Below are 14,415 nucleotides of genomic sequence, written 5' to 3' on the forward strand. Positions count from 1 at the left end.
CTGTCTTTCTGCTGCTGACGAGCTGCCTGTTCTGCTTGTCTCTCTGCCCGATCATTTCAAAGCCTGTACAGCAGCTGTCCTTTTGCCACTTCCCATCTCTGCCGCTTGCGTTGTGAAGGGGGGAGGGGGGGAAAAGGTGGCTGAACGCACGCTAAGGAGTAGCGGTCGGATCATCTGCTGGCTTTCTGCTGCTGGCGAGCTGCGTGTTTTGCTTTTCGCTTGTCGTTGTTTTAAGAGCTGGGAGCAAGTTAAAGTGTCTCTTGAGGGACTTCAACTTGTCTTCCGAGAAGATCATGTCTCGTCTCCCTTGTCTTCCTACTTTTTTTTAAAGATTTTTTTTATAATAGAGAGATAGTATTGTTTGGCTGCTAATTAAGAAAGAAAATAATTAAGAGGTCTAAGTCTTAAATAGCAGGTCATTTAAAATGAAGGCAAAAGAGTAAATCGGCAGCATAACTCATCACTGATTAAGAAAAGGATTAAAATGAAAACCTGCAGCCACAGACCAGAAAACCTGCAGCCACAGACCAGAGTTGGAGATCCCAGTGGTAAGGTAAGGAAGGATGCACCACTTTAAATATCAAAAGCAGATTTTTAAAATGTGCCCTAAGCTTAACTGGAAACTACTAGACCTGGAATTGTGGTTTTGTACCCTTTGGTTCAAGTTTTCGTTCCTCCTGCCTAAAAGCAGGTGAGCAATTTGAACAGCATAAAGAGAAGGGCTTTCAGTATTCAGTCTAACAGTCAGACACAGGGTCAAAGTCAGGCAATGGCATTCAAAATGCTAGACAAGGCAAGAATCCAAAAAGACAACCATTTTTCATAAATATTTTAAAAATAGTCAACAGAGCAGCAAGAAAAAGGTTGATGGGCACAGTGCCATAATACAACTAGCTGGCACGCTTTCTTCACCAGTCACATCCAATCAAATATCAAATTCAAAATTATATGGTAATTATGAAATCCCAGTATACTACTAAAACAAACATTGTAAATGGTGCTGCATGTATTCTAATGTTACAAGCAGAAGTTCTGCCATTTCTTATAACTGTGCAGTACAGTACTTTTTGTGTGTTGGAACAGTGAAGAGAACACATTAGCATTTGGTTCCGAAGTGGTAAGGCACAGCTTCACAGATGGCAAAGTGAGTTTTGACTGCAGTTCATTTTCATTTGATAAATCCACATCCAGTTTAAAGGAAGAGACAGACTGAGAGTGTTTATAATGAAGAGATGAAGCAACAGCAGTCATAATATGAGTCCAGAGGAGACAAAGGGAGAGGATGTAGAATAATGTACAATGATGAAGGTGCAGAACATGGAGAGAATGAAGTAAGTGGGGTGTTAGGAGGGGCTACATTAAGAGGAAACAAGGCAGTAGAAACAGAGGATGTAAAATTCTGGAATGTTACATGAGATAAATAATTTATGAAGCTCCATAGGCTTGCCAGGCCCTAAATAAGAGACTGGCTTTTAAAGTGCAAAAATAAACTATAAATGTTCAGAATGCACAAATAAAACTCTTCAGGGGATAGGAAACTGTAAAATCTCTCATTTAAAAAACAAAAAATCTTTATAAATGAAGAATTCATTCTACTGGCATAGCTGGTGGTGCGGAGGGGGCAGTCGACTCTGGGTGGCACTTTATAATAAATTTTAGTATTAGACTTTTTAGACTTTTTTGACAATTTTGTTTGATAGGGCTTTGGTAAGATAATGTGTGTTATCCATGTCAAAATTGCACCATTTTTAATATTTAAAAACTTACAAATACATATGATGCAAAGTTACATCTTACAAATGCAAATCTTGACCAGCTTGCTGATTTCCTCTGACCAAAGACTCTCTCCGACAAACTGTTCAATCTTATTATTATTTTATTATTCTCTCCATCTCAAGATAAAGCAAACAAAAGACAGTGGTGCTGCTTTTAGTTATAAGAAAATGGCGAGAGAAGAAGTATTAAAAAAGAATGAAGGGGCTTTATTAAAATACCTCAATTATAATTAATAATTAAAAATGTAGTTAAAATTTTCATTGTTTTCATTTTTTTGTATGATATGTATTTTGTTTGGCAAACTCAAAGACCGCCCCAGGCAACAAAAACTTTAACTTTGCTACTGATTTATTTACAGAAATCAAAATGAGAGAACAAAAATAGCAAAGGGCAAAATAAAGGCAAAAATATGTGCATGAAATGCAATCCAAAGCAAACAAGACTAAATCTGTTATCCAGTACTGTGAATCCAAAAAACAGAAATAAATCCACAAAAAAAACAGAAAAGGCAATACAATACTCACAAACCCTGTAACGATAATGAATCTGAGAGGGACTCGCTGTCCAGCCTGAAATCTAATGGCTGAAGGTGGATCCGCCTCAAACACGAAAACATCAGCAAACAGAAATACTGTACACAAAACCTGACTACAAATTAATAAATAAACTTAATAATATTAACAAAATTGACATAATACAAAATCACATGAAAAATAATAACTCAAAAACAAGAAAAGTAAAAATAAAATGGAAAACATACATAAACTAGGGAACAAATTGAGGTGGGGTGGCACGGTGGCACAGTGGGTAGCGCTGCTGCCTCTCAGTTAGGAGACCCGGGTTCGCTTCCTGGGTCCTCCCTGTGTGGAGTTTGCATGTTCTCCCCGTATCTGTGTGGGTTTCCTCCCACAGTCCAAAGACATGCAGGTTAGATGTATTGGCGATCCTAAATTGTCCCTAGTGTGTGTTTGGTGTATGTGTGTGTGCCCTGCCCAGGGTTTGTTCCTACCTTGCACCCTGTGCTGGCTGGGATTGGCTCCAGCAGACCCCCGTGACCCTGTGTTAGGATATGGCGGGTTGGACATTGACTGACTGACTGACTGGCAAATTGAGGCTGATACATGATAACAGCAACTAAAGAGGCACTGCAGTCCACAATCTCATTTTCATCTTTCGTTAAAGGAATGCAGATGAACATCTAAAGAGCAAACACCAGGCAGAACTACAGCATCTTGTTTGGTTGAATGCTTTTTTAAATGGGTTTCATTTTGTTCTTTTTTAACAGCATTTACTGCTCAGACGCCGGTGTACAAATCACAACATCTCCTCCACTTTCCTTCCCTATGAGTCCAGAACCAGATGTTGCAGTTTCTCCAAAACAAGTGGAAACAACTCCTAAAGGGACAGATGAAGCCCAGCCTTCTACCTGCAGTGAACATTCCAGGCAAAGTGTTCCAGACGAGATGTTAAAAGTGGTACAGGTAACAATACATCACAAGTTGAAGCATAGAAAATGGCACATCAAGTCATTAAAACTCCATTTATCAATTTCCCGAACCTGCTTTCCGCATAGGGCATCATGAGGAGTCTATGCTAGGAGCATCAGGCATAACAGCAGGAGAATTTAGGGTTAACTAAAGTTGTGTCTTGTAAAAGTGTTTATAAAAAGTACTTTAACCTCTAAGGTTCTTATTATATTTGTGGACTAGTTAATACTGAAATGCCTAAACATGCAAACCCCCAGTACTTACCTATTTGACATTCGCTCACCAATAATTCTCATCACAGACAGACAGGTCAGACGCTGGCTAGCTCAACATCAATATCTCTGTAATAGTCAAGGCTGGCTGTCTCATTTTCAGTACCTTAGCAAGGCCCAGATGTCACTACCCCTGAAAAGGCTGCATTTTCAAACTACCTTAGCAAAGGCCAAAAGCCAAGCTTCTGCTGAAACTTCTGAGATAAGCTAACTTAAAAGGGTTGCACAAATCTAACACATTGGCAATATGGTCAAGGCAGGTTACTGCAGCTTCAATACCTAAGCAGGGGCCTATGGCTGGCTACCTCATCATTACCCCTGAAAAGGCTGCACAATTCTAACAGAAAGAGCACCGCTGAACAAATATGCAAGACATACTTCAATAAGGCCAGGAGGTCCTCCTGCCAGGACACATTTATCTTTTGGTTTTCCTGGTTGCTTCCTTTGAAAGAGCTGAACAAATAACAAATCACTTGAACAATCACACTGGTGCAGATGATATCTATAGCAATACAAGTTTAAGTAAGGTAGTGTTCAAACTATAATTTATCATTACTTATGTTTATTTGCAGAGAAACCAGGCATTAAATGCTACAAGTCAAAATTTGAAAAAAATATCCATTTTCCAACCCGCTGAATCCGAACACATGGTCACGGGGGTCTGCTGGAGCCAATCCCAGCCAACACAGGGCACAAGGCAGGAAACAATCCTGGGCAGAGTGCCAACCCACCACAGAAAATATACAACTTGAACGATTCAAATCAATGTCCTTAAAAGCAAGCTTGGCTTCAGTATAACCAGGGGAGAGAAATGTTGGTGTAATTTAAAGAATCCATTTTTCTTAATGCAACTAAGGCATTCTTAAAATATATGCGTCGCTGTAGGTTGTACTTTACTTTCATGCTGGGACAACATGTTGTTTTGGTGTGGCTTTAGAAATGCACCCCACCCCATTTTAAAAGTCATTTGTCATCTGCTTCTCTCAAAAGCTGAATAGAATTTCTACCTCACATCTTAGGGGTGCTTTCTTTTATACAATGGCTCATAGGCTAATTTTAGTAAGTTATATCAATCAGAACTGGATGACCGGGAATTTACCATTGGTCTTCCAATCCTGTCAAGCTGAAGTGATTTTTAAGCTAAATATGAGATATATGTTAAACTATACTGCTCAAAAAATTAAGGGGATACTTACAGTAATCATCACAGTCTAACACCAAGTCAATTAACCTTCAAGGATATCAGTCTGTCCAGTTAGGACAGTTAGTTTAGTTTTGCATTTTGCTACTGTCCTAGTCGTTCCTGATAGCATGAGGCGGTACATGCACCCGCCTCAAGCTGCACAGGTTGTCTAGCTACTCCAGGATGGCACATCCATACGGGCCGTTGCAAGAACGTTTGCTGTTTCTCCAAGCACAGACTCAAGAGCATGGAGATACAAGGAGACAAGCCATTACACAAGGAGAGCTGGACAGGGCCGTAGAAGGGCATCAACCCAGCAGCTGGACCGGTATCTGCTCCTTTGTGTGAGGATGAACAAGAGGAGCATTGCCAGAGCCCTACAAAATGACCTCCAGCTGGCTACTGGTATGCATGTTTCTGACCAAACTGTCAGAAACAGACTCCATGAGGGTGGCATGAGGACCCAACATCCTTTATGGGGACCTGTGCTCACAGCTCATCACTCTGCAGCTTGATTGGTATTTACCAGATAATACCACAAAAGGCAGAGCCACCATTGGCGCCCTGTTCTCTTCACAAATGACAACAGGTTCACACTTAGCACTTGTGACAGACTCTGGAGATGCTGTGATGAATGTTAGGCTGCCAGCAACATCATCCAGCATGACTGGTTTGGCGGTGGGTCAGTGATGGTCTGGGGAGACATATCCTTGGAGGGTTGCATGGTGCTAGGCAATGGCACTTTGACTGCTCTTAGGTACTGGGATGAAATCCTCAGAGCTATCGTCAGACCTTATGCTGGTTCAGCAGGCCCTGGGTTCCTCCTGGTGCAGGACAATACCCGGCCTCATGTGGCCAGTGCAGGTAGTTCCTGGATGATGAAGGCATTGATGCCATTGACTAGCCTGCACATTTGTCAGACCTGAATCTGACCGAGAACCTTTTGGGATGTCATGTATCGGTTCACCCAACGCTGCCAACTTGCCCCACTGATTGTCCAGGAGTTCACTGATGCCCTGATCCATGTCTTGGAGGAGATCCCCTAGGACACCATCTGCCGTCTCATCAGGAACACGCCCAGATGTTGTCAGGAGTGCATACAGGCACATGAAGGTCATATACATCACTGAGTCACATTAGGAGTTGCTGTGATGAAATTCACACATGATGGATCAGCCTGTGGTTTCAATTTTTGACCTTGATTTTCAGTGTGATGTTGAATCCAGTCCTCAGTTGGTGACCAATGCTGTACAACAGCAATTGGACGGTGATTTTGGTTTTCATTGACTGTTGTTATGTCATTTTTTTCTTATTGAATTACGCAGTATTTGCTCAGTAAAGATTTTCCACTTGAATATTTCCAATGTGTGATGTAAGTGTTCCCTTAATTTTTTTGAGCAGTCAACAAAGTCCCCAAAGCGTGATCTTACAGGCATATACACTCTGGTTAGTTTACCTAAGCATAAACTTAAACATTCTAAGAGATAATAACACTTTTTCCTTGCGTTTGCTTTACATTTGCATATCTTTCCCATAGTTCTTGCTTCATTTTCATCCCACAATTCAGCACTCTGTTCAAACACATCACTATCCCCACTAATTTGTTTAACTGATATTTTAACCCTTAAACTACCACAACCGGCTATATTCGGTTCCCAGTGCAATTTGCCAGCACGCCGGAGCCTAATACGTTCGCTGACGTACATTCGTTGAACACTGCAACTGGCTATAGTCAGTTCCCAGTGCAATTTGCCAGCACGCTGGAGCTGATCAGTCAGTGCCTTACATTCATTGAGCAGCCAGCTCATGACCACTGCCACCCCCTAGCAAATCAGCATCACTGTCCCTGGGATTCAGGCATGTGCTTGCGTGCAGCCAGTTCAAGCTCAGTTGGCTCGGTGATTTACTGAATTTCATCAATGGCGTCAGTTGCACCTTGTACATATAATAATAGATTTTTGCAATTCTTTTTTTTATACAGTAGTTTTTACAGTTCATTGGCAGTGTATAAAATGATCAGTGTTGCAGTACTTGTGATGCCCATTGCATGAAAAAAATGTTTTCCATTAAAATTTCACTTTTTCTTGGTGAATTGTAACGTTTCCTTAAAAAGTGCAGCAAAAAAGTATTTGCCGTCCAGGTGTGCATTAACCCCCAAAGTATGTGGCAGTTTAAGGGTTAAAAGAGGAACAGATCTATGGACTCTCTTTTTTAAAGTGGCCTCAAACTTGGTTCACAGTGTCTTCCAAAATTTTTACTTCTAAACCTTAGTACTCACATCTTTTCTGTTCCATGTAGGGAGTCAGTTCTGCAGCTGTCCCACTCCCCCCGACAGAATGATACCGTTACCTGCCTGTCAGATCCTTTTTACTAAACTCCTGTTTAAATACATACAATTGTTAAAGGCCTGAATCACGAATTAAAGAGAAAGAACGTATGCTGTCACCTAACAGGCTTAAACGCTAAAATAGTATTTTTACAGGAGACCCACTTACTAAGCAAGGATCAGTTCAGACTACAAAAAGACTGGACTGGCCAAATGTTCCATTCTAGCTTTATAAAGAAAACTAGAGGGGTGGGAATTCTCATACACAGCACAGTCCCATTTGTAGCATCAGATGTAGTATTGGATCCTGAAGGGAGATATGTAATGGTCATGGGCAACTTATTTAACAGTAAAATGATTTTGATAAATGTTTATGTACCCAATGTCGATGATAAGGAATTCATGCAAAATCTATTTGCATCCATTCCCAATGTGAACACTCATAAAATTATAATGGCTGGGGACTTTAATTGCGTTTTAAATCCACTCTTAGATAGGACTCCTGTGACAGGGGGGACGACATCTAACACTGCAAAGACAATTACACAGTTTTTAACTGACCACAACTTATCAGACCCCTGGAGGTTTCTTAACACAAACGCAAGAACATATTCGTTCTACTCACCAGTGCATCATAGCTACTCAAGAATTGATTATTTTTTTTACAGATAATAATTTCCTGCCTACAATCAAATCGTGCAAATACGAGACAATTGTTATCTCCGACCATGCCCCTCTAGTCTTGGAGCTAAAATCATTAAGCCCCTCACACTCACCTTGCAGATGGCGTGCTAACCCTCTTCTATTAGCAGATGAGAACTGCACAGAATTTATATCCAAACAAATCAGCTTCTTCCTAGAGACAAACACGCCCACAGAGGTTTCTGCGGAACACTCTGGGAAACTCTAAAGGCCTTCTTAAGAGGACAGATTATTTTATATGTTTCCCTCAGAAATAAATTAGAAACCAAGAAAGTGTCAGAGCTAAGAAGCGAAACTACTAGAATAGATGAAGAACAAGCCAGGCGTCCAAGTGAAGCTCTTCACAGGAAAAGGCAGACCCTGCATACAGAACTCAACATCTTGACAACTAAAGAAACTGAACAACTTATTTATAAGTCGAGACATCATTACTATGAACACGGAGAAAAAGCTAATAAGCTTTTAGCTCATATTCAAATTCACAAACAAGAAGTTTGCAATGCAATACCAGTAATCACCAACACGAATGGAAAAGAAATCATTGACCATAAAAATATAATGCACACATTTAGAGATTATTATAAATCCTTATATTCTACGGAGTTCAAAGAAGACAACACACAATCTAATGCATTTCTAGATACATTACAGACACCACAAATAGATGCTTTAAGTGCTGAGGAACTGGATAAACCTCTGATGCTAACAGAATTACTAGATGCTATAAAGTCACTTCAAAGCGGGAAATCAGCAGGCCCTGATGGTTACCCCGTAGAATTTTATAAGAAATTCTCCACTCAGCTAGCTCCCCTCTTATTGGCAACATTTACAGAAGCTAGAGACAACCAAATACTACCTCAAATGTTTTGTCAAGCATTAATCACCGTCTTCCCTAAACAAAATAAGGACTTGTTACAATGTGCATCATACAGACCAATTTCACTCCTGAATAATGATGTTAAGATACTCTCAAAAATTCTAGCTAGAAGGATGGAGAAAGTGCTGCCCTCAGTAATATCACAGGATTAAACTGGATTTATTAAAGGTCGACACTTTTCTTCCAGTCTCCGACGCTTGTTTAATGTTATATATTCACCAGCAAAGTCAAACACCCCAGAGATGTTACTATCATTAGACGCAGAAAAAGCATTTGATATGATTGAATGGAATTACCTTTTCACTGCATTGGAGAAATTTGGGTTTGGCCCGAATATTTGTGCATGGATCAAATTACTGTATACCAGTCCAGAAACCTCAGTTTGTATTAACAACATTTGTTCAGACTACTTTAAGCTAGAACGTGGCACCAGACAAGGATGTCCCTTGTCACCACTGCTGTTTGCAATCGCCATTGAACCACTGGCTGTCCACTGTCGAAATTCTTATCAGATAAAGGGGATTATCAGAGACGGACTAGAACAGAAAATTTCTCTATATGCAGATGATATGGTTCTATATATATCAATCCCAGAAAACACTGTGCCTGCAGTTTTAACAGCACTCACAGAATTTCAAAAGCTATCTGGTCTCAAAATTAATCTGAATAAAACTATACTCTTTCCAGTGAATTCACAAGCATATAATATTAGATTGGACACCCTACCTTTTACCATAGCAGATCAGTTTAAATACCTAGGGGTAAATATCACAAGTAAACATAAAGATCTTTATCAACAAAATTTTGCCATCTGTATGGAAAAAATTAAGCAAGACTTGCATAGATGGTCAACCCTTCATCTCACTCTAGAAGAATCAACGTTGTTAAGATGAATATCCTTCCTAAACTTCTTTTTTTATTTCAAAACATTCCGATATATATCAATAAATCATTTTTTAAGCAATTAGACTCAACAATAACCTTATTCATTTGGAACTCAAAACACCCACGTATCCGAAGAGCGACCCTACAAAGACCTCAGGCAGAAGGTGGCATGGCTTTACCTAATTTTCAGTTTTATTACTGGGCAGCAAACATACAAGCTGTAAAAACCTGGACACAAATAAATGAACATACACAGGCCTGGTCTGCAATAGAAGTAAAATCCTGTAGTATTTCTTTATAATCCCTGCTCTGCTCTCCAATAAATGCAAGTTATCGCAAATATACTAATAACCCAAGCTTTACTCACTCAGAATATGGAACCAACTTAGAAAGCATTTTAAGATGGAGAATCTTTTATCTGTGGCACCTCTGCAAGGGAACCACCTCTTTCAACCTTCGCAAGTATATCCAGTTTTTAATACCTGGAAAAGATTTAGGATTAAAATGCTCAAAGATCTTTATATAGACAATATATTTGCATCCTTTGAACAATTACGTTCCAAATTCAACCTCCCAGCTGCACATTTCTTTCACTATCTTCAAATTAGAAACTTTGTTAAACAGAAACTGCCTTATTTTCCTCACCTCGTACCCTCCACCATGCTGGAAAAAATACTGCTCAAATTCGAGGAATTAGACTCCATTTCCGCACTATATAAAATCTTATTAGAGGCCATACCTTTCAAAGACCCAAGAGGACATTGGGAAAAAGATCTCTTAATCAATATATCAGAAAAGGAGTGGAAGGTAGCAAAGCAGAGAATTCATTCGAGCTCCATATGTACAAAGCATAAAATTATTCAACTCACAATTATATATCGAACTCATCTGTCTCGCTTAAAACTGTCCAAAATGTTTCCAGGGCAAGATCCAACCTGCAAACGCTGCAACCAAGCTCCTGCCTCATTGGGTCAAATGTTTTGGGCCTGCACCAAATTAACATCATTTTGGACCAAACTTTTTACGTGCCTCTCAGACAGCCTTGGTATCACAATCCCTCCTAACCCATTAACAGCTGTGTTCGGTGTTCTTCCAGATGGACTTCAAGTGGAGAAGGACAAGCAAACGGTGATTGCATTCACTACACTTTTGGCATGCAGACTTATTTTGTTGAATTGGAAGAATCCTAACACTCCTCTGATAAGTCAGTGGGAAACCGATGTTTTATATTATTTGAAATTGGAAAAAATCAAATTCTCAATTAGAGGATCCGTACAGAATTTTTTCAAAACCTGGCAGGATCTAATCAATATTATTTTAGAAGAAGAGAAATAATTATCACCGCATTTATTTCCCTTCTCCATTTTTTTTATTTGCCTATATTTATTTCTTCTTTTCTTTTGTTTATTTTTGTCCTATTAAAAAGCCTTAAGCAATTCTCCTTTGGCTAAGCTCTCCTTCTCAAGGGTGGGGTCTGATTTGTCTTCAATTCTTTTCTGTTATAAATTAATCTATATGTATGGAATGATTACAATAAAATTAATAAATAAAATTAAAAAATAAATAAATAAATACATACAATTAAAGGTAATGCTACTTTTTAGTATAGTTATACACTTGATCACACAGTTTATTCACTTAAAACAAATCTTATTTAATGAACTGAATTATCCTCATTATAACTAATAAACTAAAATCCCATATCCTGAAAACACATGTGCTGACTTAATTTGGTGACTCTAAATTGGCCTCTTTTGAGTTTGTGTGTGTTAGTGGCGTATGTGGGAACTAAATGCCAAAATATGTTAAATGTTATTTTTACAGATATTTCATTGGATTGGCAGATTACTCTTTTGGGTGGGCACTGCTCAACCTATGCCCACCTGTTTCTGTGTGTGTCTGCAGTGTACTGATGCCTTACCCAGTGGAAGTGAATGAGTGTCAGAAAATGGATGGACTAAGAATTACACCCAGATCACTGATCTCTGCCTCTAAATTTCCCTGCAATTGTAACCACATATATTCATCGTTTGCTTATGGTATGATTATATACATACTTATTGTAAGGATTTAATGTACACTCAAAACAAAAAATAACAAGGTCAATTTTCAAATAATCTTTGAACTTATATTAGAAGTTGAAGCAGAATCCTTGAGTAAAAGTATCTGGATGGGATATTCAAACAACTTAGCTATTCGCTAAACAGACAAGCTTGATGGACTGAATGGTATTCTTTTATTTGACAATTTTCTTATTTTCTTATGTTGTTATGTTCCTATTAGAAGTTACAAGTTCGCAATTACCCAGTCTCCATATTTGCAATATCAATTGTGAGTATTAAACACAGTGTTACTTTTTCAACAGCTGCAGCAAGTCAACATCCTGAGCCTCATGCAAGTGGTTGGGCTGTCATTTCTCATGGCCAATGTACAGCAAAATGTTCCACAGACAGCTGCCAGGCTGGTTCATAATAATCAAATTGTAAATCTTCAAGTGAGAAGATCAACTGCTTCTGACGAAAGTGAACAAAGAGATGAGACTCCGGGAAACCAAGAGCAAGTAATCCAGAGAAAAGAGCTAAGCAACCGGAAGGATGAACAAACACGTGACCAGAACAGTAAAAAGGATGAGTTTTGTAGTAATCAAGAGCAGGTCATCCAGAGCAATAGGCTAAGTGACAAGAAGGACATGAAAGGTATTGATGATGACAAGAACAGAGCTGAAATACCAGGTTCTCAAGATCAACTTATCCAGAAGAAATGGCAACGCAAGAATAAAGACAAGAAAGCTTGTTATCAAAAAAATGAAAGAAATGAGTTAAAGCAGGTCACCAAGGGCAAATGGGTTGGTGATCAGAAAGACAAGAAATCCAAGAAAAATAAAGGAGATGAGTTGTCTGGTAACCAAGAGCAAGCTATTAAGAGCAGAAGACTAGGAAATGAGAAAGACAAGCAAACCAATGGATCAAACAATAAAAGTCTTGTGACTCCTGGTAACAATGAGCATGTCACCCTGAGCAAATGTCTATGTCACAAGAAAAATGAGAAAAACAGGAAAAAGAACAAAGATAAGACTCCTGATGGGATACAGCAAGTCATAAAGAGCAACACAGAGAAACAGAAATCCAGTGACAAAGAAAGTGATTCACAGGTGACCAGTGTGTATGATAATATTAGTACAATTCTAAGATTTACTGTTAGACAAGTAGGAATTGCACTGTACTCTGTGCATAATGACCTTATAAATCTATTAACCAGCGGTCATGTCATCCTCCACCACATTAACCGCCTGTGCAGTTTAGAAAGTCTCCCCCGAAAACTGTTAGTGTTACATTAACTTGTACCCCTTCATGTATATACTGATGGGAGAAGAAACACTCGTTGTTTGACTGAAATTTTAACCTTCATTGATGAAATAATAAAAACCAAATACAGTCAATTTTCATTATCCGCTAGGGGGTTACGTACCTGAAAAACTCCAGGAATACAGAAACTGAATAATTGATCCTGTGGGAAAAACGGAGTTAGGATCCAGTGGGACTCTCGCACGAGTTGAGAACTAGTGGGTGAAGACAGAGTCAGGCGGATGTACTGGCTCTCCACTTTCACTTTTCTCACTGAGGCTTGGTGATGTTCCTTCCACAAGTTCACCTCTGGAAAATTCACCACTGGTTGTGGATTTTACTTCCTCTATAATCAAGTTTAATTGTCTTCTAGGCACTCTACCAGAGGTTGCGAGTGGCTTGTGCAGGGCAGATCTGAAGTCCTCACTAAATCATCCAATCAGATGTAGTGATGGGCAGTGTGTACAAAGGACCCACACATACTGGAATATCCTCATTCATGGGGAACAATTGCAAGTTCAGGTCCCCATCATGAATGGGGTACAACAGCTTACCACACCTCTCAGCACCAGGTTGACGAACGACATCCATTCAGTGTAGCGCATGTGCAACCTTGGGCACCTAAGGGCATCACAAACCTGTAATTTGTCAATCACATATTTTGCTACTGCACGATAGGCCTCTCTGATTTTGTTTTCTGCCTGTCTGTGAATAGGCCGTAGGTGTCGCAAAATGGGTTACACTTTTGTAACAGTGGATAAGTGAATCCCCAGGAATAGAATCCAATGAATAGCAAGGGTTTACTTTCAGAATAATAGCAAAACAAAACAGTAACTGTGAATGTTAAAATCACATAACTTGTAGCTACCACCGCTTGACACCTCTGGCGTACACTGCCAATGAGCCTCTGAATGTAAAGTTGTGGGATGTTCTCCTGTTCCTGCAGAAGGGCCTGATGCTGTTGCTGGCCATTGGCAGACAGAGGGTTGCATCTCCAGAGCTGTGATTTGGTGCATCCCAAAGGTGTATAATATAGTAAAGTTCAGGAAAATAGGCAGGCTAAGGCAGCTCCTACACTGGCATTCCTCGGGACAGTTGAGACCATAGAAGCTGTTCACTGTCTTCTTAGCTCAGGGCATGCATATGATGTGAGCAGAGGTCCTCTGAAAGGTCACCTTGCTCTATATGACCCATAGCACAGACCCTTTCCATCATTATCATGTCACTTTTAAAAATGATCTCTCAGGTGAACCAGTGTGATGTGGTCACTCAACGACATCCAGATCTTGGATGGTCATCTGTCCGTGCTGGTCTGCTGAAACCTGCATTCAGCCAGGATGTAGTCAAGCAGCTCAATCCCAACTGTCTAGCAATCCTGGCACATAACATGCCTGCCTATAGTATGCCAATGGTCCTCTCCATTTTTTCTAGTGATATTCCAGTCATTATGGCCTTTGTCATACTGCGACTTAATATTTAAATTATGGCCCTTTTTACAGATAACCCGATCAGCTAATGTTCCACCTGGATCTTGTTTGGTAAAAGTACACCCAATCAGCTTTT

General features: G+C 39.6%; 1 protein-coding gene across 1 annotated transcript; it reads left to right on the plus strand.

Annotated features, from left to right (window-relative positions):
* Positions 1-3,067: 3,067 nt before the first annotated feature.
* LOC127527899 (RING finger protein PFF0165c-like) lies at positions 3,068-12,868 on the plus strand. The gene is made up of 2 exons (XM_051928054.1): positions 3,068-3,257; positions 11,874-12,868. The coding sequence occupies exons 1-2, from the start codon at positions 3,120-3,122 to the stop codon at positions 12,843-12,845; spliced, it is 1,110 nt and encodes a 369-aa protein (XP_051784014.1). The 5' UTR covers positions 3,068-3,119; the 3' UTR covers positions 12,846-12,868.
* Positions 12,869-14,415: the final 1,547 nt, after the last annotated feature.

Source organism: Erpetoichthys calabaricus, chromosome 5 (genome assembly GCF_900747795.2).
Source record: "Erpetoichthys calabaricus chromosome 5, fErpCal1.3, whole genome shotgun sequence".
Taxonomy (NCBI): Eukaryota; Metazoa; Chordata; class Cladistia; order Polypteriformes; family Polypteridae; genus Erpetoichthys; species Erpetoichthys calabaricus.